General features: G+C 38.5%; 1 protein-coding gene across 1 annotated transcript; it reads right to left on the bottom strand.

The window, feature by feature from the left end:
- Positions 1-10,974: 10,974 nt before the first annotated feature.
- PROK2 (prokineticin 2) lies at positions 10,975-22,386 on the bottom strand. Its single transcript, XM_044451699.1, has 3 exons — positions 22,315-22,386; positions 14,197-14,322; positions 10,975-11,109 (listed from the first exon to the last, which is right to left on the bottom strand). Exons 1-3 carry the CDS (start codon positions 22,384-22,386, stop codon positions 10,975-10,977), a joined length of 333 nt encoding a protein of 110 aa, XP_044307634.1.
- Between the last annotated feature and the right edge of the window lie 5,458 nt (positions 22,387-27,844).

Raw genomic sequence — 27,844 nt, 5'->3', positions numbered from 1 at the left:
GGAAACAGTGCTTCCAGGGCACAACAAAACTTATTAAAACTTATAAGAATATTTAGTTATTTTGCCAAAGACATTTTAGGCAATCTGGAGTCAGTTTAGACATCATGATTATTGAGAGGGTCAGCTTAATCCTCTAATAGTAAATAACCATTTTAGTTCCACTTAGTTCAGCCTGGCTCAAGTTCTCTGGGTTAGATTTTAAAAGGATTACAAACTTCATAACTGGTGTATCATGTAGAGTAAAAATGAAAGCATCTTTTAGAAAGGGGGAAGGGGTTACAGGCAGCTCAGAACAAAAACAATGGTTTTAATGGTAAGTTATTAATTTTAAAAGAGAATGAAAAGCATCCATTTGCATGGTATACACGTTTCTTTTGTTCCAGTGTCACCTCTAATCAAAAAGGTATTGCAGGGTTCTAAACTTTAGAAACTCTGCAAGGCTTGTTTATTGGAGGTAACAATGCAATGGGTGTGTCTTCCATTGCTACTGGGGTTTAGCTTTGCATGCAGGGTGAATTCCTGATACTTCCAGATAAGACTGGGAAGACCCCTGTCTGGCAGCTTGTAGAGGACAGTGCAGACAATACTGAGTTAAGTGGACCAAAAGGCCAAATTGGTAGATGGCAGCCTCCTATATCCCCCTTATTGTACCCTTACATTTTATTTCCTTTGACTTGTAAACAATCATCAAAAGATGCAAAAATGATAATTTATTATATAGCAAATATGTGTAAATATTTAGGTAGGTACAGACGCATTTCAAAATTCATACTTCTGGTTGGGTAAAGTATCACTCACTCATAATTGACATGACAAAAGATGCGAACTTCCTTACCACTCATGTTAGTGAGCATATTGGCTTTGGAAAAGCTGTCTGATGCACCACGTTAGCTAAAAGTGTGGCGTGTATGTGTGTGAGAGAACTGGTTTAAAAATGATCATGCACATGAAGCCACGTGGGAGAATGCTTATATTGTACATTTGATGCACTGCATGATGCTGATGGTGAAACAAAGAAGGCCCATATTCACTGGGCAACTACAGTGCCTTGGGCGGCGGATCTCAGGATTCATCCAGGCTATTTGTGTCATTCTGTGGAAGAGAGCCTAGAGGGTCTCACCAGGTTTATGGCCATCTTCTATGTGACAGAGTGCATGCTTGCATATGAAAGGGCCCAAGTTCAATACCTGGCATCTTACATTTAAAAAAAGGATCAGGAAGCTGGCAAGGATGGTGGGAGTTCAAGTCCAACACTTCTAGAAAGTAGTAACTTAGGGAAATTGCTATTATTTGTAGCCAGATTAGAGTCATACATTCCTGGAGAAAGTACAGTAGGACAGGCATTGCTGTTTACAAGCCTCCCTGATCCTCCTTTCTGTATATGCAGTAGCCATTCTATGCTGCCAGGTAGATGTGAATAGCTTTGCGGTCTCAATAACCCAACCATAGAGATAAATGTTAAAAAATGAATGAATGTTAAAGAATGTATCTCTCTGGAGAAAAGGCCTACATATGTCTGTCTTCATCTTGTGCATCTGTTTAAACTGTCTCATACAATTGCTTCTCAGCCTCTGAAAAAGTGTAGGGTGCTTTCTGGCTGAATGCCACTCTGCTTGTAAACAGGAAGCAGTTGAATAAATTGACTCGTTAAGCCATGGGGCCAAGGTATTTAAATGTAGCATTTATCTAACACAAATGGCTTGCACAATTAATTTTACATTATGGGGCAAACCCCCTCTGATTGTTCTGAATTCACTATGACTGGATAGTACAGTGGCCCTGTTATGAGATCTGTAGCAGGTCACTTTGTTGTTAATAAGGCTTCGCTCTTCATAGCAAGTCATGAAGTACTATTTTGATGATGGCTTGGTAACTTCCTCCTCCTGGATCTACACCTCAACATGGTGAAGAGGTTTCAGAGTGTCAGAGAAGCTCAGAACAATGTCTCCAGGAGGCCAGACTGTCTCATTAGGTTGGTCTCCTAGCAGGGTCACCCAAAATGGAATGGTCAAACAGAAGACAACAGAGTCATTCTTCAGGTGGAACTGTCACATCAGCAGAAGATAATGGATATCTGCAATGATGATGTGGACAGAGAAACTTCTGAAGGGCAGCTATGGGCAGCAGGAGTAGCTGAAGGCAACACTGGTTGAAGATGTTTCATGCGCAACAGCAGTGATGCTCAAGCTAACTCTGGTTAGTTCTGTGCTGAAGATGGCAATGGTGAACCACTTCTGAATCTTCTTACCTTCCTACCTTAAAAAACCCTATGATCCGAAATGAAACAAGTGATGGTGCCAGAAGGTGCAACTCCAGGTTGGAAAGCACATGAGTTATCGGGGAAGAGCAAAGGATAAATATAAATAGTGCTGTTGCAAATGACACCACTAGATCAAAGCTGAAAGAAGTCTAGTGGTTGACATGCATTAAAGGTCAAAGGAAAGTCAAACATGGAATGTGAGAAGTATGAATCAAGGCAAATTGGAACCCATAAAGCAGGAAATTGAAAGGCTACACATTGCAATATTTGAATGAACTAAAGTGGACTAGAATGGGACATTTTCAGTCAGACAAGCACAATGTTTTACCATACAGAGAACATATCCTAAAGAAAGCTGGATTAGAATCAGAGGAAGGAGTGAAAATTGGTAGAAGACACTTCAATAATTTAAGGTATTCATATGACATGATACTGCTGGCAGAAAGCAGCAATTTATTGAAATTATTCCTGATGAAAGTGAACGAAGAAAGTGAGAAAGCAGAACTGCAACTGAATGTTAAGACAACAAAAATTATGGCTACAGAGGAATTACACAGCTTTACTGTTAGCAGTGAATAGCTTTGGAAGGGCATGAAGGAACTAGAAAAAATCATCAATTGCAAGGATGTTTCTCTGGAGACCATGGCCAAGATTATCCACTATGTATGAATGTGAAAGCTTCAAGGGTGAAGAACATTGACAGGACGAAATTGATGAATTTGAAACATGGTGCTGGAGGAAAGCTTTGTGAATGCCTTGGTCTGACATAAAGACAATTTCAGTCTTAGATCAAACCAAACCAGAACTTTCTCTAGAAGCAAAAATGACAAAACTGAGGCTGTCATACTTTGGACACATCATGATAAGGCAAAACTCCCTGGAAAAGCCAATATTGCTAGGGAATGTTGAAGGTAGAAGGAGAAAAGAAAATCCAAATATGAGATAGCTTGACTCCATAAAAGACAGTCTGGAATTTTTGAGAGTTGAGCAGTCTGTCATGGACAGGACATTTTGGAGGGTTTCCATTCAGAGGATCACCATAATTCAGAGACAACTTGATGGCACACAACAACAACTGGTGCTTGCTTTTTCATTCTGTTCATGAAGTGTTTGCATAACCTAATATTGTTATTACAGATAAATGTGGTTTTTGCTTTTTTAATATTCATGTTTGTGTTTTAACCTTTAATTTGTTTAAACTTATTTGTTTAACTTTTACTGCCTGCTGGTACAAATGCCTCTTATAATGATAATATAATTAATCTTATTTGTTTATGTAGCAAAGGGAACTGGCTCGTTTCTGTTTTGCATTGTGTGTTGTTTTTGCATAACATAGAAACATAGAAACAGAGTGAGTCAGAAGGGGTCTCCCGGGCCATCTAGTCTGACCTCCGGCACCAGCCGGCTCCGCTCACGACATGCCCACCATGTGCATGTCCAGCCTATCCTTGAACACCCACACCGATGGGGCCTCAACGACCTCTCGTGGAAGCCCATTCCACACCCTCGGGGTCCTGACTGTCAGGAAGTGCTTCCTGGCATCCAAACGAAACCTTGGCTCCCTGAGCTTTGCTCCATTGGAGCGCATCCTGCCTTCCTCTGCAGGGGAGAACAGGTCTGAGAAACTGTGTCAGTGCATACTTTACTTACATTGCTCTAACATAGTTTGGTCATGAAATGCCTATTTCCTTTTCCAAATGCACCTTGTATTTGCATATGATGCAGAGTGGGCAAGTGTCTACTAGAAAATGGATTAAGCATGAAGAATCACATAACCTAACATTACTAGGAGAGAATCCTAGGGTTCTTGGGATGGCATCCCATGGGCCACACAATTGATTGGAAATTGCTTTCTGAGGTCAAAAACAGTTCTGTGACCTCAGACACTGTGATCTGATCTCAGTTTTCTTCTTCCTACCTCTATTTTTTTTCCATTGGATCTACTCATCAAAGTTGAAACTCCAACCTCAGAGGAGGAGAAGAGGCACGTAAGGAATGTGGTGGGTAGGGAGGAAACTGACATGTTTCCAAAGGATACATGTTGCTCTTAGCAGTTCCACATTGACATGGAGAAAATTTGCACCGTATCTGTAACAAGTGGTCTAAAGAAATCATCCCCCCACTCCTAACAATATATATTTTTTCTTGATATAAACACGAAGGGGAAAAAAACACCAAAAAAGTTGCCATATCATTAAGAATCCAGCATAGCTTTTGAAAGATCAGAGCCTGCCCAACTGGTGGATTCCTTCATTTAGTTTCATCACCCTTCAGATTGTACTTTAGATAGCACAAGCTTATGCATCTTATCCATGAGTACACACCCTTTTTTGTTAAAAAGGTGTGTGTGCGCGCATACACGTGTGCAAGCTTATTTTTTTTTTAAACTAAGATTTACAGATCGTACAGGATAAATATTACCCTTACTTCTCTGTCATTTGAATAATCGCTACTTGAACAAATTGTCATTTATTTAAAAAATCACCTTCCTTAAGCAAAAAGAATTTAAGACTTGAAATCGTGTTGTTTTGTGACAATGTTTCAAAGCGCTCTGTCTATGTCTGTCTGTCAACTAGACTCTAGAAGAAGGATGGAATGATGGAAAGGAAGCAGTTGATCAGCTTCACTGGCAAATCAAAGGAAGATGTTGTCATTGGATTTAGTAATTGGGTGTGGTAGTTTCTGAAGTTGAGTTTGGTGATTGCAGCGGCTTCCTACTGGTTGATAATGTAGCCCCCTCATCGCCAGGTAGTTTTCCTGGAGGATCACCTTTGAATGGGAGTGGGGCGTAGTAGACCTGTACTTTGTAAAAGCAATCTATGAGGCTATTTAGGTTGTCTGTCCTTCCAATGCTACTTTTCTACCCCCCTTTTGCCTACAGGTTACAACTGGAAGACCCATGCCTGACATTGTGCCAGACTATTCATTCATCTAGCTCAGTATTGTCTACATTTACTGGCTGTGCCGATCCAAGGGCTCTGACAGAGAAAATCTCCATCACCTTCCACATTATAGCACTTTGTAGGAAGACAGGTTGGCCAACAGCCTCCAGTCGCTGACCCCCAGAGTAGCCCTTTTGTGTTTTCCATTCTGCTTATTTCCTTTGAGCTCATGAAAGAAGGGGCATTGCTAAACTGGAGAAACTAAAAGAAAGTGCAGAATAATGAAATACTTAGTTCCAGTCAAATAAATGTTTCTGCCAGGCAAACTACATGGTTCCTCCAAAGGATCTTCTTCCTGAATGATTCCACAGAATTCATCTATACCAACAGATCTTTCATTTTCAGATCTTTGTATGTGCTTACCAAGGTGAATACGAAACCCATTTTCTTGTTAATTTGTTAGTGTCATCAATCAAGTAATTTTCTTAAGACAGAGGAATTACCTTTGTTCCTCTGTAATTCATAACGTTAACAGGGATAAAATTATCTTCTGTTCTTTTTCAGTTCTTGTGATAAAAGAATATTCTGCTGGAAAACATGTTCCATAATTGTCAAGATGGACATTCTTGAGACATCTTGTTTAAAGCAAGAGCTTCTTGGCACCTTCTGTTTCTTTGAAGCACCCATCTGTGCATTGTACACACATTTTGAAAGTGTTTATGCATTCATGCAAGCAATAGGCATTAAAATGTGGACATACTTGGCACAATATGTATATTGTTATGACTAATTATGTTTAGAAAGCTAATTACTTAAGTGTCCCACAATGACACACACTGGGGACATATCATTTAATGAACATTTACATGTTTCAGACCAAGCTGAGCAGATGATTAAATATCTAAGCCTGATCGTTACATACCTGCTGGTTCAGTGAGGACACTCTCAAATAGAAACATTACTAAGCTAGAAAGATGTCAGCTGGCTATTAATTACTGTGCGCACAACATTTAAAAGAATGGGGCAGCTTCTTACCTACAACTTCACCCAATTTGAGTCCTATTTCAAGATAATAAATGTGATAGCAAACAAACAAGGAACATTGACAAAGAAAGTAGGTTCTTCAGCTGTAAAATTTGCAAGGTGAATTTTTAAAACAGGCTCCACTTATTTCATATCTGATAAATATTTAGGTGTAAGGACAAAAGGGAAATATTTCAAAATGGAACGTGGTATGAACGGAAACATTAATGGCCTGAAAACTGGAAAACCTTTCTTGCTCTTTTTATTTCTAGACTTGCAATTTAATGGCTATGCACCCACATCATTATAGTTGTTGTATATAACAGCAACAAATATTCCTTTTTTTTTTTTTTATTAAAAAAAAAACATTGAAATCAGTTTTCTAGAAATTTTTTTTTTTTTTTGGGGGGGGAGGGTTGGGAGGCGGCCAGGTGGAGGGGAGGCAGCATTCGTTATATTTCTGACTATGCCAGAAATGTCCCGAGTTCAAGACACCTTAGGATGGAGTCCAGTGCATATTTAGACATTAAAAGTCCTACAACTGTAGCAGTCTACAGCCAAAGAATGCAGGATTGAGTTGAGGTTCCCTAGCAATGGAAAATTTGCAACTTTTTCAATGTTGGAGAGTAACATGCAAAATGTCCTTATTTTGTGATAGTTTTAGCAGTTTTATCTTTGTTCTTGCTATTTTCAATGCATGTGCTGTCTGGGTCAGTGAGGACTTCATAGTACAGACTGTGAAAAATAGCTTGCCAGTTAATGAAAGGCCTGATAAATTTTAGTCTTGACAAAATATGACTTATATGAAATAATGCACATAGCTAAATTTATTTCATAGCTCCATGAATTCAAAACAAATTTATTGCTATTCCATATTATAAGGCTTATTATAAGCTGCTGCTTCTGAGTTTCTTTATATAATATTGAAAACAAAATACAGCTCAGAAGCTGAAGACAAACCTTATGCTGCACTGCATTATTTCATATGTCCATAGATTTTGAAAAAAAGTTAAAGAACTATCAAACAAGAATTTAATAATCAGTTTTATTTCAAAGACACTTTTTTTTTCAATAATTGAGATAACTAATATAGACACTTCAAGGGAAGATAAATAGTAAATTTTGGCGTTCTATAATGAAATTATTTGGGGAGTATTTTAAAACTGATGGGAAAATTGCAATAGTGCTAGTTTCCTAGAAGCCCCCGTTTGACAGTACTATTACTGGTTGTCTAGGACAGGTTCTGGCATCTTCTTCATTCCTTCAATATGTGGTCTGAACTTGACTTCTAGTACTCAAGAGATTTCCAGAAGAAATTCTGCTTTAGTTTGAGTGAACTTTGTGCCAGTAAAGATGGATGACGGCATGCTTTCCTTGCCTTCAAATATATTGTCATGACAAATCAGAGCCAGCTTATAACAGATCTTCCATTTTGGTTAGTTTATATAATCAGCACAATTTAGTTCTAAGCTGGATTGCTCCATGACAAATTCACCCCAGCACATAACTACTTTGTAAAGCTTTTTCTTCACTTTTTTCCTGACTTGGTTGTTTTCATATGTAAGAGGCCTGGAATCAGAACTAGCTGTGTGTAACTGAGTTGGTGGAAGAGTTCCCACACTCCTGGTCCCACAACATGCTATATAGAGAGCTGAAGAGGGTGGATTGTGGTGCATGGGGAGACTCCCCCAAATCAAGCAGAGACAACTATGAACAAAGTTCTTCTGTCCAGAGAAAGCAGACTCTGGATTAAACTCAGGGCTTATTACTAAAAGTTTAAGCATGTAACCTTTAATCAGCAAACTAAAATGGTATAGTCCAAAGCTCTTCCATTTGATTATGCTACTTGTATAAGCAAACACTTACTAAGCTCCACTAAATGGGGTATCGTAACATTTGTTGTCATTGCGCCAAGCTACATAAATGTTAGTGTGATAGCCTACATGCAATAATTTCCCCCTCGCATGAAATTTTATTGACATAGGAAATTTATCACATTTGATTAGCCATACAACTTTGATAGTTCTTTGACCAAGTTACACATGCACTGAGAAGCTAATTCAGTCTATGATATTCTTTTATCATATAGATGCATGTATGCTTTAACATTACACTAATCACTAAGCAAAGATGAAGAAAGGAAAATTTAACTGGGAGAAATCCAATACAGTATACACAGCATTCACTTTTCTTATCCAACCCAGTGCTTTCCAGATGTTTTGGAAACCCATTTGTCCTAGACCAGTGGCCATGCCAGCTAGAAATGACATTAACTATAGACCCAAACACCTGGAAGGTACCAACATGGGAAAAGCTGCTTTACTGTACACACTTGGTTTAGAGTCATCCCCATTCCATGCCATATATTTCTAAATAAACATGTATTGGATTATCATGTATGTTTTTTGTCTGAGCATAAATAAAAAGAAAAATGTAGAATAGAATTAAAACACCTCCACAAAGGTTAACCATTTTTCATGAAATGTTCATTTTCAAAGGCATATGCCTAGGAAACTTTGGTCAACTTTAAAAGACTGCCTTTTCTAAGTAGATTCTTGGGTCAACTTTCTAATGCGCTCCTTAGAAATCTTCAGTAGTGCCTATTTTGTATACAATTATTAATATATTTTATTAATTTAGTGTTGGCAGGTAACAATACCTTTCATGGAATAAAAACGAAAGATTACTGTGCAAAAATAAATAATTATTTATTATTTACTACTTATTGTATCGTTTTATTGTTTTTATTGGTTATTGGTTTTAATGTTGTAAGCCAGCCTGAGACATTCTCGTAAAGAATGGCATACAAATGTTTTAAATAAAATAAATAAATAAAATTATAAATAAATAGAATGTCATACTGTCATTATTCTGATTCAGAATTGTTGCATAGCAATATCAATATATTTACATAACAAGAAGTTAGGTATTTCAAAATCCTTTCAAACATACAGTTTCAGACAAATTGCTAATTTATGCCAGATAAAATTCAAATGATTATTTCTTTTCCCATACTTAAGTAATTTTTTTGAAAATAATTTGATAATAGTCTTTAAAAACTTTAAGTGCTATGGTGCAGATCTGTCTGCATCAAAGAAGGTACTGCATTGATCAAACCTTTAAACTAAGTATTTTGTCTAATCTAATTTACAAGAGCTGGGCACAGCTGTCAAGGACAGCACATGTTGGAGCGGATTAATTCATAGGGTTGTCATAAGTCAGAGATGACTTGACGGCACATAACGACAATGGTAGCATAACTGTTAAAACAAATGTGTGATTGAAATATAATACTAGTAACAATATTATGTTCTGCTGTACAAATACTTCTAATCAAGCTTAGTAGATGTAGAAAATAGTTTATGTAAACTGACTTGATAGTTCTACATACTTAATGATCAAAATGCCTAGAGCTGAGGAAATTTAAGACCGGACTCGGTAAGAGAGGAGTTAACCATAATATTAATGAGGCACCAAGCTGAACAATTTATGACCCATCCAGTTAAATACAGTCCACCCATCACGCACTGAGGCTCTCCCGTTTCTTGATAATACCTGTGTTTGCAGGCATGGAAACCAGGAGATTTATTGGCTTTCTAGTGGTCAGCCACAAGGCTTATAGGATAAATGCTACCTGTTGCAGGAAGGGTGTTTTAAAAAGAGAGAAACTGCAACAGGAAAAGAGAATACAAATGGATACAAATGAATACAAATATGCATATATGTATATGCATATTTACATACATAGGTTAAAATTTAGAGATGTATCATTCAAATGCAAATATGATACATCTTGCTATAACAGAGAAGACTGACAAGCTGACTTGTGTGTTTGCTCAGTCTTCTGCCCAGGAACCTACTGTTGAAGGGCAACTTCAACTTTCCTCTTTCCTGGTGATTCTTTAAATCTGACTTGGACTGAATGGCCAACTAAACAGAGGACAGTTTCAAACAGACTACTATCCTCTTCCAGATTTCCAAGACTGGTATCTATAAAATAGGATGCCTGGCCAGCTTAACTTCTGCTCATTTTCTCTTGTACTCTTGGGGAAAAAAGACACAGAATTCTCCAGAATGGTGTAGCTGGAAATATCTTGGTTGCTATTAATGATGGTACTTATTTATTTATTTTAAAATATTTATACCCCGCCCTACACGCAAAAGCATCTCAGGGCGGCTTACAAAAATCAGAAACAGATAATTTAACAAGTAGCAATAATTAAATATACACACAAAACCAATAACAATTCACAAATGAAAGAAAATCAAAACAAAATCAAGATCAAAAAACAAAACAAAACAAAACCAAAAAGCCACTGTGAAGTTAAAACCTGATTAAAATTCCTAACAATTAAAATGATGGGCAAATAAAAAGGTATACCATTTCCGCAAAAATAAGACCTAACCAGAAAATAAGCCATAGCATGATTTTTCAGGATGCTCGTAATATAAGCTCTACCCCAAAAATAAGCCCCAGTTAAGATCGTCAGCCAGACGGATGCATTTAGTACGTCCGTTGCAACACAATTTGCGGTTTGGAGAGGCATGACGATGTTCCAGAAGATGACATGACTGTATTTGAATAAATGTAGATTTTTGTACATGAATAAATGTAGACTTCTGTACATGAAAAAATAAGACATCAACTGAAAATAAGCCCTAATGTGTCTTTTGGAGCAAAAATTAATATAAGACCTGGTCTTATTTTTGGGGAAATACAGTAGTAGAAAATTTGCTCTGACAAACAACTTCATCACAATAACAAATAAGGGACTTCGCATGTGAAATAAGCAATGATAGCAGATCCTTTCACCATGGTCTTGCTAAAAAAAACACATTTTTGAACTCAGGTGAACATTTGTATTTGCCAGGAGAAGTCTGAACACAAGCCAAGTTGGGTAGGCATGGACAGGTGTGATGTTTTCTTTGTCCGTCAAATGGAACCTAGAAAAAAATATTTAAAGTTAAAGAAACTAAGGAGAACACTGAGCAATAAGTAGTTTCAGCACCAATTGTTAATGCTAAAATTTCTACACTAATATCAAATGGCACATGGGGAGGCAAAACAACATCCTGCACTATTTTCCATATTAAAATTGTTAACTGCATACTGCATACTGATCTTCTCTGCACTAAATTTCCACCACAAAATAGTTGATTAAGGAGGCTCCACTTTTTAAAAAGTTCTAATCAGGGTGGATAAAATTCAATGATTTTTAAATAAAAAATCAGATTTTAAAAATTTAAATCAGATGTTTTGATTTAAATTGGATTTTAAAATAAAATGCATTTTGAAGAAAAAATGTCTAAAGATAGTTTGCTATTTAAGATACATTATAGTCCAAAGGTTATTCATCATGAAATAAGGATTAGTTTTTAATGATGTAGCATGAGGCTGTATATTGATGCAACATTTTAATTTTTTGGCAAATGAATTCCATTAATCCATTCAGAATTACATGCTCTTACAGAGGTTTCTGTAGGATTACTGGGCAATTTTTCTGTCTAGAAGATATCACTGATGCTTCATTTTACCGTTCTCAAAGCTGTGAATTAGTGTCTGCAGAGAACACTGCCTCTTCTTCACAGCAAAAAAGTTACAAAATAAACCTACAGAGTTGGGAAAAAGACCTTAATCCCATTTTCTTTTGCAAATTCGTGCACACAGAATCAACCCTTACCTCTTAACTGTGAAATTTCAAAAAATTCAGTGAACAGAAGAAGATTGTTGGGAATGGAATAGATCTGCACAAGAAGCTAAGTGTGAGGAGGGAGGGGCAAGCAGTAAAAATGAAAATGAAACTTTTTGCGCAACCCTCCACAGGTCTTTGGATCTTTTTGTGTGAAGCCTGAGGTTTACCATATTATTCTTCCCCTGGAGGAGATAACCTATAATGGCAGCAGGCTGTAAAAGAGCCCGAATTTGTGAACATTTTAAAGAAGTTCTTACAAGTAAGACAGGCATGTGTGTAAATTATGTAGAAAACCATTATTTTAATATAGTCTTGCTGACTAGTGATTTAAATTGAGATTTAAATAATGATTTAAATCAAATTCACCCTGGTCTAATGTAGTTGGCAGTTGTTTTCCTACAGATGACATCTTGCTTCAAATTGCACCTTCTAACAGGGGCAGCTGTGTTTGTCATATTTTGGGAGAATAATAATTTCCTTTGCTTTAATGAATACAGTATTCAATATTTGGCTATACAAAATGAAAACATTCAACAGGATCACCTTGGGAACTGGGCACTAACCTACTTGTCCAAGCAGAATTCATTTTACTTAAATCATCTCCAACATTACTTTGTCAAGCATTCAGAACATTTTCTGTATGAAACACATCAGGAGTTTAGTATTTAAAATACAGAGTTCAGACTGGGGAAGGAAAATAAGCCACTGTAGCTTATTTTTCTGCCCTGTGTGTGCTGGCTACACACCACCAAATTACCATAATGCATAGTTAATCATGTCACCTGGCCCCAACCTTCACTTAGTTTTAATAACATGACAAACTGTCTGGAGAGAGTAATTATAGTAATTCTGTGGTACACAAAATGCATGTATGGGGTAGAAAAAAAGCTACACTGGCTTATTTTCCTTCCCTGATTATTTGAACCCAGTGACCACATTTCTTAGCATATGACAAAGTGAATCCAGAGAATGGGATAATGTCATTTACAGCACATTACAAATTCTTTATTATGTTTTTTTTCTTCTAGACTGATTTGGTATGTAGCAGGAACACTGTCGGAAAGGCAATCAGATCTGTGGACCTTCCTTTTCCAGTTGTGGTGTGTTAAATATTTCTACTTCATATTCTATATTTTGGACTGATTTGTCTCCCATGGTATATATGCTCAGTACAATAAAGGATGTGCTTCATAGTCCTATGGATATTCCCAAAAGATCTATCTATTGCAAACATTTAAACAAAGAACTAAATAATGGTGTTTCATGGTATTCTTAAAGAAGCCGCATTGTAGACAATGTTGTCACTACACCATGAATGTTAAAAATAACATTTTAGATACAACCCTAAAATATCTGGCTGGGGAAATGCTGGATATAATGGGAACTTTTTCTCTCTAAACCAGCACAAGATTGCACCCTTAAAAGCTTGTATGAAGTGTGCCTGTATACAAGGTAAGGGCACAGTCCTATGTCAATTTAAAGAGATATAAGGCCTACGAAGTCCAAGGCTTTCATTTAAATTGCTTAGCTTTGTGGCTTAAACTGACAATATGTTTCAATGAAATCAATGGTGTAGGTTGCAGGTGGCTTCAGTCCAATTAAATACAACTAACAACCTAAAATGTTAATAGAATTTCTTGAAATTAACAAAAAAATTAAAAGGGACTTGTTCAACAGGTTGTAGCAGTTTCAGAGCTAAGCAACAGCCATTTACCTAACCATCTATACCTTCTGGTACTAGAAGAGGAACTTTTGTCATGTTTATGTTACACAGTAATGATAGATTTTGAAAACATGACTTAGAACAGTGGTGATTAGGAGCAGGATGAATAGGAAGGTCATTGAGCTTAGAATGACTTCAGTATCTAAGCAGTGTGGTGGTTCAAATTCATTTTATGTAGTTAATATATAAAAAATAAGAAAAACTGTCTCATCTGTCTGGAAGAAAGAAAAGAAGAGGTTTGATTATCTGAAGTTTGTCTACTGAAACGAGTAATGGCTCTAGAAATCAATAGCATAAACCTGAGTTATCATAAGTCATTTAAAGGATACAAGAATATACTTTAAATGTAAAATACTGATTATGCAAGAAAACAACACTGCACCTTTTGAACTCATAGATATTTTACAGAATAGTACTGACAGTAATTTATTTATTTACGTAAGTTCTTACGATGCTATTTCCATAAAAAGACAAGTTCCTGGGTAATGTATAATTTTCCTGCACTTTTGCAATGGATAATATTTTATGCAGTTTGACTTACAACAAAATATATTCTTATTTCCTTCTACCCTGTCAGTTACAGTATCACACACAGTACCAGGATAGCATACTAACTTTATGACTCAAAGGATGACAATCTTCTCCCGAGCTGCCCAGTGGTGTACATATTCGTATGCTTCGAATCCAGAGACTAACAGCACAGCACATGCCTTCACCACACTGCAGATCTTTGTCACAAGCCTTAAATATAATAAAACAACACACAGTATTAGATAAACAAAATTTCTAAAAATATCCTAGGTTGTTCCATTACTGTCTCATATATCTAAAAGCTTGTATTTTTAAAAGACTTTGCTTACACAAGGAAACAGCAATGTTAGAGAAAAAAATCTGAGCAGCTGCCTGGATCTTAAATTATACTTTGGGTAATTCATATAACGTTCCTAAAACACAGTGATCTAGTCTAGTTTCGCAATCTTTTAATTCTTTAATTCTTCTTTTTGACAAGTGCAAATGATATATCAATTGTCTTATGCTGTCAGTTCAAATACTTGTTTTCTTAGTTTAAGCAAAGTTAACCTCTGACTTGAGTCCAGCTCAAGTCAAGCAGAGATTATTTAGTAATCCTTCATATGGATCCACGAAACATTATTATTTTGTATTAGTATCAAGGCCCAGTAGAATGACATGATGGGTCAGTCACTATTTTCCTTTTCCAAAAAAAAAAAAAAAAGCCATGGTAATGGTAACAGGTTGTCAGTGAGCCCTTATGTCATAAAAAAGGCATAGCAGATGGCATTTTCATGAAACAAGTTTAGTGTTAAGTAAACAACACTGCTGATCTAAACCAATAGTGCAGATTGAAAAAAATATTATGGTATGTGACAATCGGCCAGCTGTTTGTATTTAACCTATAAAAGGTCTCCTTGTTAGGGTACAAGTAAGATACTGCTACCAGAAGGCCTCTGATCACTTATGGATATAAGATTCCTGTGAAAAAACTCACTCAGTTGGGCCTACCAACCAAAGGCATACTCTCTTCTTTTTAACAGACAGAAAGCTCTTTAAATGTTTAATATTATTATAATATTGTTATATAAACCTTTACTTTCTGCAGGTATGGATATAACCAGTTATTGGATTTTGTTTCTCTGTATACTAAATGACTGGAATGTTCACTGGAAACTGTAAAACAAGAAAAGAAACAACTAAACATTGCAGTACTTGATGTAAGCAAACTAAAATGGACTGGAATGGGGCATTTTCACCAAGTGTTTGTCTGGAAATGACAAACTCAGTGGAAACAGTGTGACTAATACTGAAGCAAGATGTAACACAGGCAGTAAGGGGATATAATTAAAAGTCAAACCAAATACTATCAGTCAGAATTCCTGGAAAACCTAGCAACATAACCTACACTCCATTAACAGATTGTGTTAGTGAATATCAATTCTTAATATCAAAAATCAGAATCAAACTAAAAAAAATCACTAACAGCATCATAGTGCCAAAATGCAATTAAATAACATTTCTGAGGAATTTAAGGTCAGATTTCCATTACTGAAATCAATTGATGGTGAACTAGAAGAATTGTGGACTAAAACCAGAGAAGAATGCCAAAAGATAATTCCTTTGAAAAAGAGGAAAAAGCCTGTATGGATGACAGAGGAAACAATTCTTTAGGACAGGCATGAAGCAAAAGCAAAAAGTAATAAATAGGGTCAAAATGCTGAATGTAACTTTTCAGCAATTATCATGTAAAGACAAAAAGAACTATTCAAATGACCAGCACAAAGAAATAGAAGAGAACAACAAAGAGGAAAAACAAGAGACTTCTTCTAGATCCAAGACATCAAAGAGAAACCATACCTAGATTAGAATGCTGAAAGACCAACAGGGGAATGTATGATCAGACTAAAGAGAAGGTAGAAACAATATAGGAAAGAATGAAACAGAAGAGATAGACGACTGACTCCTTTGAAGAGGAATCCTGTGATGAGGTACCTGCAATATTAAAAGTGAAATGAAAGACACTCTGAAAACACCCTGAAAGGGCAACATACCCAGAGTAGATAGGGTACCAGTAGAACTATCCCAAGCTGCAGAGAATCAGTCCAAATCCTAAAAAAAAGGAACATAAAACAATGGCCCACAGACTGAAGACCTTTAATAATCCTTTAATAATCCCTATGAAAGGAGATGCTTGACATTCAACCTGGATTCTGAAAAGGAAGAGGCACGCAAGATCATACTCTGGTTTCTTTTCAGATCGTGTAAATCTTTCGCCTTTTTTATTAACATCATATTGCAAATCTATGTTGGCTACTAGAGTGAATCAGGAAATTCAGAAAATCAGTATGCTTTATTAGAAAGCAAAGCCTTTGACTTTGTGGATCACCAGAAGCCATTATGGATGGCTCTGAAAGAACTTGATTGTCCTAATATGTAACCTGTATCATGGACAAGAAGCTACCATTGGGACTGAATATGGAAAAACAGTATGGTTTCCTGTAGGCAAATATGTCAGACAAGGGTATATTTTATCTTGCCATCGGTTACATCTGTACACAGAACATATACAAAAAGCTGGGACAGAATCAGAAGAAGGAGTTGGATTGAAATGGTTGGATTGAAGACACTTCAATATTCTAAGATATGCATACAGACTATGGAATGTGCTCCACAGAGAGGTTTGCCTGGTGCTGACTATATATTCTTTTTGGCGCCAGGTGAAAACCTTTTTATCTGTCCACCATTTTAAGTGCTAGGAATTTTAATCTGGTGTTAACTATTTACAGTTGCATTTTGATTTTGTTCCTGTTTTTGATTCTGTTTTGATTTTGTCTTTATTTATGATATGTTATTGTTGATTTTATGTATATTTTAATTAATTGTTATTCTGTAAGCCATCCTGAGATGCTTTTGCATATAGGCTAGGGTATAAATATTTTAAATAAATAAATAGATAGATAGATAGATAGATAGATAGATAGATAGTATGATACCCCTGGCAGAAAGCAGTAATAAGTAGAAATTACTCCTGATGAAAGTGAAAGAAGAAAGTGCAAAAGCAGGACTGTAGCTGACTATTAAGAAAACAAAAATCATGACTTACAGAGGAATTACACAACTTTACTATTAATGATGAAGGAACTAAAATTGTGAAAGATTGTACATCCCTTGGCCCACTTCAACCAGAGACTGCCAAGATAAAGTTGTAGCAAAAAAGAGAAAAATTAAACTGTTGTACTTTGGACATAGAATGAGAATAAAATACAATAATGCTAGGGAAAGTCAAAGGCAGAAGCAGAAGGAGAAAAAACAGGATATGTTTTGACTCCAGGAAGGAAGGAGCAATCTTGAGTTAATAAGACCTGAGCAGGGTGGGCAAGGAAAGGACACTTTGGAGAGCATTCATGCACAGTGTCACCGTAAGTTGGAAACAACTTGATGGCACGTATCTATACCAAATACTAAGTGAAATAAGACCACTATCAAGGGTAGGCATGGCCAGGTACTTGGTGATTTATCACATCTCACAGAGGCCCACTAACAAGAAGTACTTGGAATTGCTCCTTGTCTTCACCTCTGTAACCTTGTTGTTCACCTGTCTCTTGCTCTGTGGCCAGGGGAAGTGGGAAGGACTACCAGTAGATGCCATTACTTACTTGCTTCACTAGTTCCTCCTTTCAAGCAAAACAAGCAGTACTGATAATTAGAAAGAGGATGAGGAGTAAAAACCATTGGTGACAATGGTGATAAGAAGGAGCCCATTTAGGATGTCTTGGTCCTCTGAACCTCTGAAGCTTCAAAATATATCTAAACCCAAACTTTAAAGCAGGGGAAAACTTCATATGAAAACAGAAGTAATGTGACTAAATAGTTAGGATGTCAAAGTACGGGTTTTCCCCCACCCCAGAGGAATAAATATGTTGCCGCAAAACCAAAAGGTCTTATGGCACCAGCATAAACTTTCGTGGATATCAATCCCTGTGGATATCAATTCCTCAGTGAAATCAAGAAATAGAGTCAAGAGGCAATCCTATATACCGGAGGTGGCCAGACTTGCTCAATGGAAGAGCCACTTACAGTAAACATCTGGAGTGTGAGAGCTGCAAGTGCAGCCAGCAAGGAGGCGCCTGCAGGGGGCAATATGCAGGTCCCCAGGTGTGCTCACGGCCGCCTCAAGCCACAAAATAATTTCAAAGAGCCACAGTTTGGCCACCCCCTGATATATACCCCTATTGGGCTGTATGCTCTACTGAAGTCAGTGTGGCTTAATTCAGAGTAAGCTTGCAGAGGATTGCACTGTCAGATTACTAGGAGATCAGGATATTTTGGGCACTGATTTAGTTCATGTTCAAAGATTACTAAATACCAAAAGATTCTTCCAAACTGAGAGATCTGCATTCTAGTCCCTACTTAGCCATGAAGATCCTTGGATGACTTTGGCCAGTTACTCACTCCCAGCCCAACCTATCTCATAGGGTTGTTGTTGTGAGGATAAAATGGAATTACGTAATATAATAATAATTTAAAAATAGGCAGATTCACAGGGATGAATTTATGAGCTGTCATGGGAGCATTACTGTCCACTGAAACAAATGTTCAGTTTAGAAGAAAAAAGGTACTATACTCGACTGTGTAATTATATAATTTGAATAACAAGCTAATAGTACCAAATATCTGTAGCTTGAGGGGGGAAACCTTTTCAAAATAGGCTATACAGTAATACCAATACTCAGTAATATAACTTTCTATTAAATTCAGATAGATAAAGTGTAAGTTTACTTTGGTTTATATAACAAGGAAAGGCAACACTAATTCCTCAGAACAGTGCCACAAATAAATAAATAAATAAATAAATAAATAAATAAATAAATTGCTGGATAATAGACTATTAATTGTGTTTAAGTTTAACTTACTATTTCTCCATTTTAGATTTCATCTTACTTGTGCAGAAATTTCAATTTACTTATTAACTCAAGTTGCAGCACAGTCTATACTGTTCTGTACATACAGGAATTACTGCACTGTACATTGTTTTTGTTAACAAAAGCCCAGGCTCAATGGATTGGTGCGGCTTTTTATTTTTTTTTTATTTTTATTTTTGCTTTGAAATAGTGGCCAGCTAAGTTACTTTGAGAAGATCAAAAGCAGTGGATCAAAAGCCCTTCTCTTGATGCTACCCATTTCTTCATCTTACTCTTTTGACTTCCTAAAGTGGTCTCTTCTTTTTCTGGAAGACAAAAGAAAAAATGCTCCCACTGGTACCAGTGTGGACTTTGTTTTTCTTTTGAGGATTATAGTAGGCGAGGCAATTTTATCAGGTTTGTGGCAGGGCTGGGTTAGCCCTCCTGTCCCCATGCAAGGCAATCTCAAAACTGGGATTATACACTTGTGGGCTTCAAAAAACAATTTTATCAATTAAAATATTTAATATCAGTATTTTACCAGAAAATATAGTAGGATCACCAATAATTTTCCCTGCTTAGGCCACAGATTAATCAAATAATCAGGAATACTACACATAGAAATTAGCACTGCTGTCTTGCTTGATTAAATGTTCAACATCTGTTGCTATTGGACTATGGCTATTTAAAGAGTTAACATTTCTACAGGTGACACTAGGGAGTAAAGGCAATTTACTCTGAACACTATATTAGTTACTGGCATTTCTTCTATTCTTTCATTAATATGCATGGATGGGGGGAGGAAGGAAAACACCACTCTAGGACACAATCTAAGTTCCTATCAAATTCCTGCCTTGTGCACATGCTACTTTCATGTGCAGCATTTCTCCTGTCAACACCTGACAACCTGGATCCCCTCTTGGGCAGGAGAACTTGGACTGGGTTGTGTCCTCCCCAAATAAATATAGAGGTGCAAATTTAACAAATTTTCTTGAGATGACCTCAACAATATAATGTTGGTCGGCAGAGCCAGGTCTGTGATTGTCAGTGCAATCCTTTGTGTTTACTGAGACTGACCACCAGTGCCAGCCAACTGCCAGGCAGTAGAGAGAGTTGATGTTCTATTAAGTACTTTTGAAGAGACATGTCAAAAGGCAGTATGATAGTGAGACAGAAACCATGTGATATAGGTTGTGCTACTTACTTCCCTTCATTCATTCCATTACTTCCCTTCCCATCATGCACTTGCCCATCAGAGACACTGGCTGCAGTGTACATTGTCCAAATGGTTAGTTTTCATTTTCTTTCTTCTCCCCATTTTCCTGCCACCAGCTTGACCTTGAAAATGAACACCAAACTAAACAATAAAAGCACATTGCAAGGGAGAAAGTATGGTGAAATTCCAAAAAGGCTTAAGATTAAAGATCAAAGGCACAGTAGAACAGCCAGCCGATCTAGAAAAAGTGCTAAATATAACCAAGATAATTATTTAATGAAGTAGTTTTAACATAAGTTCAGGGAGACTTTGAGCTGTTCCTATTCTTCTTTCTTTTTTGAGACTAAGTCTTTAGAAGAAGGAGTAGGGCCATGTTTAAAAGTTAAAGTATTGTCGCCTATTTATCTATCTGCAGAAAACTATGATTTATTTATACAATCACAGTTTGATTTCCAGTTTCTGTGTACCCAGATAAATACATGCTTAGAACTTTGAAAAGAAAAAGGAAACTTTCAGAAGGCTTTCCTTGTTGTTCCCCAATATTGCACTGAATCGATTGCATAAAGTATGGACAAAACAGGTGAAAATCCTTTTAAACGGTTGTTTGAAAAGCTGGAGTAGAGAAGGAAGCAGAGAAATAGTGCAGTATTAGAAACTCTCCCAAAGCTCGGTGAACCGTTCCCCAGCCTGTCTCAGGAATTAAATCTGGCATAGAAGGTAGATGTGGGAAACCAAGGAAGTAAAATCAAATCCAAGAGGGATTTTATCTCAGAAAGGAATTCCTTCATACACGGGGGGGGGGGGTGTCAAGAAATTAAGTCCAGTCTTGTCGAAGCTCAGACGTTTGATTATGATCATTGGGACTTATCTATTACCCTATTAAGTCTTTACAGTCTGTTCCAGCCTGAAGCTCCCAGCTCGGATCATTCACCCATCCTCGCGCACAGAGTACAACTGGGTGCAAATGAACCTCAGTTCCAGGTAAGGCCAGTATAGGGGGCAACTTCTCCCGAACTCCACCCCCCCTACTCACCGAAGCCCTTGGAGACAGTATGCTATTCTAGTCGTCTAAATATAATAGCTGTGCTGCTGCCAAGCTAGGATGAGCAGGCGTCCTTCCCAGCAAGGGTGTAAACTGCCGCAGCGATTCCCAAGGCTACAGTCCTATGCCTGTTTACCTGGGAGTAAGGTCTACGGAGCGCAGTGGAAGGTACTTCTGAGTAGACAGGACAGCACTGCACGTTACCGCACCGTGAGCGCACCTCACCAGAGCGTTGGCGCCTGATAACACAATCCTGGGGACAAATTCTTCCTTCCAGGACAGTTCCGGGCAGACACACGGAGAGGGTGTAGTCTCACAAGATCAGACAACTGCTTTGCCACCATAAACTTCTGCAAATCGGAGCCGGGCAAACTCATACCTCCACCCCCGCGCCTGGCCCGCCATTGCCTGCGTCGCCCGCCCTCTCCCGCAGGTCAAAACGCCCGCCACTCCTCTCGCATCCCCGCCCTCTAAGCCCGCCTTGACAACTCAGCACGTCCCTACCATCCCATCCCCGTCCGCAAGGAAGGCGGTCGACTCCGACACAGCTAGATCTAGCCATGCATAAATGTCCTATTTGGCGGGTTCCGAAGGGAAACTCGCCAACGGCAGACCACGTCCAACAGAGAATCGAAGGAACAACTCCTGGACGCTGACGGCGTTTCTTTTTACAGGAGAAAACCAACAACATGTCCTAGCTCCCCACTTTCGACTCACAACGCGCGCTCTCACATTGACACATTCACACGACCCTCCACCAGACAACCTCTCCTCAGTGACTTTCCCTACCGATACCCGCGATGCGTGTGGTCATTGAGGCTTTGCAAGCTATACACCGCCCCGCTTTGAACCCTGTCCTGGGCAAGCCGCGGGTGCTTTGCCTGCTCACGAGTTTCCCGCCAAAAGAGCCGCAGCCTCCGAGGAGAGACATACACACGCACGCACTACGCACGCGTCCCACCCGCTGGCACCGTCGGAAATTACTAGCATCCCGCCATTGCAATATGCAATGCAAGCATATTTGCAAGTGCTGCCCTGCCTCGAGAGGCTGCCTCGCTCACCCCGGTGATGACCGCGGACTCTCCCGCGGAGAGCAGCAGGAGGAGGAGGGGGACACAGAGCAGGCTCCGCATGGCGACCGCTTTTTCTCCCCCGGGCTGCGACGGCAGTTCGCTGAGCTGCAAGCCTCGGTTGGGGTTTCCCTCAGGGCAGCAGCGACGGCGAGGAGGAGCCGGGGCTGCTCCAGCCGTTTTAAAGCTCCGGGCTGCCATTCAGAGGCAAGATGAGTCACCCACCCAGCTACCCCGGCAACGCGGCCGTCGTGGGAGAGGGGCAGGCACACGCGCACACACCCCTCCTCGTTGTGGAACTGTGCCTGGCCATGACAATGAAGGCTAACAACTGGATGAGGGCTAACAGACTGAAACTCAATTCAGACAAGACTGTGATGCTATTAGTGGAGAAGGAAAGGATTCAACATGTTCTAGATGAGGTTGCATTCCTTTTGAAGGAGCAGGTTTGTACCTTGGGGGTACTCCTTGAGCTGTCTTTGTCACTTGAGGCTGAGGTGGCTTCAGTGGCTTGGAGTGCCTTCTATCGGCTTAGCTGGTGGCTCAGCTACGCTCCTATCTGGACAGAAATTGCCTGCTATCAGTGATCTATGCTCTAGTAATCTCTAAGAAAGACTACTGCAATGCAGTGTGTGTTGGGCAGCCCTTGAAGACTGTTCAGTGTTTCAGCTTGTGCAAAATGCAGTAGCCAGAGTAATAACAGGGATTAAATGGTCTGAACATATAACACCAATCTGACCCACTTGTACTGGCTGCCTATATGGTCCCAAGCCAAATTCAGGATACTGGTCTTAGCCTATAAAGCCCCACATGGTTTGGGACCATGATACCTGATGGGACATGTCTCCTAACCTTCATCTACCTGGACACTATGATCAAGTTCTAGGGCCTACTTCTGAAGGAGGCTTGGATGGTGGCAACAAGGAGAGGGGACTTTTTAGTGGTGGTTCCTCAGTTATGGAATTAACTCACTGAGGCTGACTCCTCACTGCCTGGTGCCCACTTTGCTATCTTTTTGGCACCAGGTAAAAACTTCTCTATTGCAGGTTATTCAATTAGTCAACTTCTAATTGACTGAATAGATGCTAAGATTTTTTCTAATTATAATTTTTTAATGTTATAATTTGATTTTAAATTTGTACTGTAATGTTATAATGTTTAAATATGTTTAATTCCTGTCAAATAGAAGGGGAAGAAATGGAGGTACCGACAGATTTTATTTTCCTGGGCTCCAAGATCACCACAGATGGGGACTGCAGCCAAAAAATTAAAAGACGCTTGCTCCCTGGGAGGAAAGCTATGGCAAATCTAGACAGCATACTAAAAAGCAGAGCCATCACCCTGCTGACAAAAGTGCATATAGTCAAGGCTATGGTTTTCCCAGTTGCAATGTATGGCTGTGAAAGCTGGACCATAAGGAAGGCTGAGCGCCAAAGGATTGAGGCCTTTGAATTGTGGTGCTGGTGGAGACTCCTGCGAGTCCCTTGGACAGCAAGGCGATCAAACTAATCAGTCTTGGAGGAGATCAACCCTGACTGCTCTTTAGAAGGCCAGATACTGAAGATGAAACTCAAATACTTTGGCCACCTAATGAGAAGAAAGGACTCCCTGGAGAAGAGCCTAATGCTGGGAACAATAGATGGCAAAAGAAGAAGGGGCAGCAGAGGATGAGGTGGCTTGATGGAGTCACTGAAGCAGGCGGTGTGAGCTTAAGTGGACTCCAGGGGATGGTGGAGGACAGGAAGGCCTGGAGGAATGTTGTTCATGGGGTCGCGATGGGTCAGATGCAACTTCGCAACTAACAACAAAAATATGTTTAATAAGGTGTATTTTATATTGTATTTTAATGTGTTGTTGTGAACTGTTGAGAACTTTGGCTGTTGGGCAGTATAGAAAATAAACAGTCTTAGAAATGCCTTGATTAGGAATTCAAGATCCATTAGTTGTTTTCTCATTTGGTTTAAAATAATCTATTTTAACAGTTACACCTTTTTTGGAGTTCCCTGGTGAATAACTATCCTAATTCCAGAAAAGGGAATGGCCATGGCCATGCTGTGTGCCAGCTATCAGATTTGCAGTCCAACTCACCTGCAGTGCATGAAGGTTGCTCTTAAAAAGAGATGTAGTGGTCCTAAATTGTTTATTATCAGTTTTTCACAACTGCATAGGCACCTCCATGTGTCCATTATATTTTTTTAAAGTGGTTTTTCATTCCTTAGGAATCAAAAATAGCTTAATTTTCATTCAAATTAGCTTATTTGAAGGCAAAATATACTTAGTGGGGAAAGAAAAAACTAGTCTCAAAAAATAGGATAAATACACAATTGTCCTATATAATATAATTCAATCCTTTAAAAATATTTGTAATATATATATATATTTATTTTCCGATTTATATCCTGCCTTTTTCCTACAAAGGGCTCAAGGCAGCTTACATCATTCTCCTCCTCCATCTTATCCCCACAACAACCCTGTGAGGTAGGCTGGGCTGAGAGTCTGTGACTGGCCCAAAGTCACGCAGTTGGCTCCATGGCTGTGAGCGGGGACTAGAACTCCAATCGTCTGAGACACAGTCTCACTACACCACACTGGGTCTCACTAATAATTGGTTTGTAGTTTTTAAACCTAAACTGTTCAAGACAGCCAAGGCTAAAGAGATAATATTATCTGTCAAAACAAGTGTGGAATCATAATTCAAGTATTTCTGCTTTTGCAATTTTTTTTCAACCAGGTTCTAGAGTTTATACTAAACCATTGTTTGGCCTTCAAGCTGATAATGGCTGAAAGTGGTAAAAATGACATCTTTGAATAAAGACATGAACCCCTGAAGAAAACTAGAGCAAAAGGACAATTATGTGACTTGGAAGTTCAGTCCCTGTCCACTTGAGATAGATTTGAACTAGTGTCACAGAATTAGTTGCTTATTGTAAATCCCCTGTAGCAGATCTTGCCTGAGCATGCAAATTTAAATTTCTTTCTCTTTCTTTTTAAAATAAGCACATAGGAAGTCTGTATGCTTTTGAAAATGAAGAATGAAGACAATACTTAAAGCAGTTATGCTTTCAGCTTTTATATATAATGGCAGTTTCCTCTCTCATCTGAAGGCCCATTGGCCCATTGGCTCATACTGCCTCTCTCATCCTACCTGCTTCTATGGGCCACAGCTGTAAGTATATTTCCTTCTTTGTGATACCAAACTAGATGGAGGAGAAGTCATTTATGTGCATCTTCCAGTTAGGAATTTTTGTGTGGATCACCCTAAATAATAGGAATAACTAAAGAGATAAAAACTAAGACAAGCAAAGCTCTTTGAAATTGTGTTGATGCAACATAATATTTCTCTCTCAAGTGGATTTCTGGTATCTCTTGCATCTGGCATACTCTTCCATTAAAATAATTTTTAAAAACTTCAGGTTTGGACTCAAAGCTAGACCATCTGCCCAATGTAATTTTGGAAAATAATGATATGAGTGGTATCTGTTTTTAAAAAAATATGATTAGAGGAAACGATACTCCCTCAGAGTAACAATACACCAATAAAATATTTTATTTCCTTCACTGAGAGTACAGGTTCAGCCACATGTTGCATGTAATGTTTACATAGGTCTAAATCCTGATTAATAATTCTGTGTTTCACTAAGAATATGCAATATTTCATTTGGTTATATTTTTAGTTTTTCATATTGGGCCAAATTCTGAAGCATTCATCTTTGTAAGTGGCATTTCACTTCCAAGATGGTATGAGAAGTTATTTGATGAGTGTACCTTCTGCTGTTACAGACATTTAATCTTTAATAGGTGGAACTCTTGCTATTCAATGAAATTAATCTCAGTGAGGACTATCATAACAGAAGAACTTACTAGCTTACTAATTACCGTATTTTTCGCTCTATAAGATGCACCTGACCATAAGACGCACCTAGTTTTTAGAGGAGGAAAACAAGAAAAAAAATATTCTGAATCAAATGGTTTACTAAACTATTTAATAAACTATAACAGAATACAGTAATACTGTATTTCAACCTTGTAAAGTGAACAGCAGTCAACAGTGGCATTAAGAACCATCATCACTGTCATTAACAAAAGAGAGACTTTAAAGTTCGAGTACTCTTCTAGTTTTCGTTGAACCCATAGAACTCATCATCACTAGAGTCAGAATTTATGAAGCTCTGTTGCTCACAATCACTGACACTTTCTTAGTCAGTAGTGGAATTATTGAAGGAAACCACAATCTACACCAGTTATACAAGAGCTGCTGCAGACAATTCAATAACAAATCTAAAAAAGCCAGTAATGTCCACACTGCCCTACTAGTAAATAATAGAAAAAAACTTCTGACAAAAAATGAGATATTGTGCGGTAAATCAAACACACAGCGGACTAAGTAGCCTTTGAAGAATAAACTTCATACACGAAGGTAATGCTGTTCAAATATCCACTGATCCTAAAAAAAATGTGTCTGATCAACTAACAGATAACTGATCCATGGAAAGCTTTCTGATAATCACAGGCACATTCCCCATCACTTCCCCATGGGCTTCATTAAAAGACGGGCTGCCATTTGAAAACACACACCGACCTGTGATTAACAGCTCTCACCTGCGCCGGAGGAGGAGGGCGGAGCAGGGCGCACCGAGTGCATGCCGGCCAGGTGGTGCCACGTGGTGCAGGCGGCCGGCAGCGTCCCGGGCATCGGGCACACACACATTCGCTCTATAAGATGCACAGACATTTCCCTTTCCTTTTGAGGGGGAAAAAAGTGCGTCTTATAGAGCGAAAAATATGGTAAGTCTTAGGCATGAGGTAAAGAAAAACTGATGCAAAGACAACAGCACATGTGCAGGAAGATATAACAGTTTATCCTACTTCCTTAATTTTCAGGCTATAACCAGCACTGGATATTCCGTGAGAGATTGCAATCTCTTCTTACCATGGCAATACTACTCATATGAATATGTTCAGCACTGATTTCTTAATTTTCTGACTTAGCTTATATCACCTGACTGTGGGGTTCTGAAGAGAAAGGGCAGATCCTGCAAAAACAGAGGTTTCCATGTTTGTTTTGCTGTTGAAGACAGCACCACTTGAAGACTGTAAGTCTCCATTGAGCATATACAATTGCTTGCTACACTGAAATAAATAATTCATGTTTCTGTAGTAATTCTGTATTGTTGACACAAATAAGGGAGAAAAACTGAAATCCTTGATATTATGTTGTGGCAAGTTTGTGTGGCATTTGGAAGGTAAGGTTACTCAGATCCATCACACATTGGACAGCACAATTAATGCAGTTCTGTTAGTAGAGCTGTCCAAAGCACTATCTGGTCCAGTTTTATTGGAGGGATTTCAGTTACTGAGGTCCATTGGTGAGGATAACTTACTTGGCTAAGTCCAGTTGACCACCAGAGAACTGGACCCTTTTTCTTCATGGCTTATCACTTGAATAAGGAGGGAATATCAGGCTGGGTTCAAGAGGTCCTAAACTTCTAATTGAGAGAGGGAGTTGTGTCAATATCTTTAA

The sequence above is a fragment of the Varanus komodoensis genome, unplaced genomic scaffold (genome assembly GCF_004798865.1).
Source record: "Varanus komodoensis strain SLA01 unplaced genomic scaffold, ASM479886v1 scaffold6_4, whole genome shotgun sequence".
NCBI classification, from domain to species: domain Eukaryota; kingdom Metazoa; phylum Chordata; class Lepidosauria; order Squamata; family Varanidae; genus Varanus; species Varanus komodoensis.
This window is presented reverse-complemented; position numbering and strand designations above follow the sequence as displayed.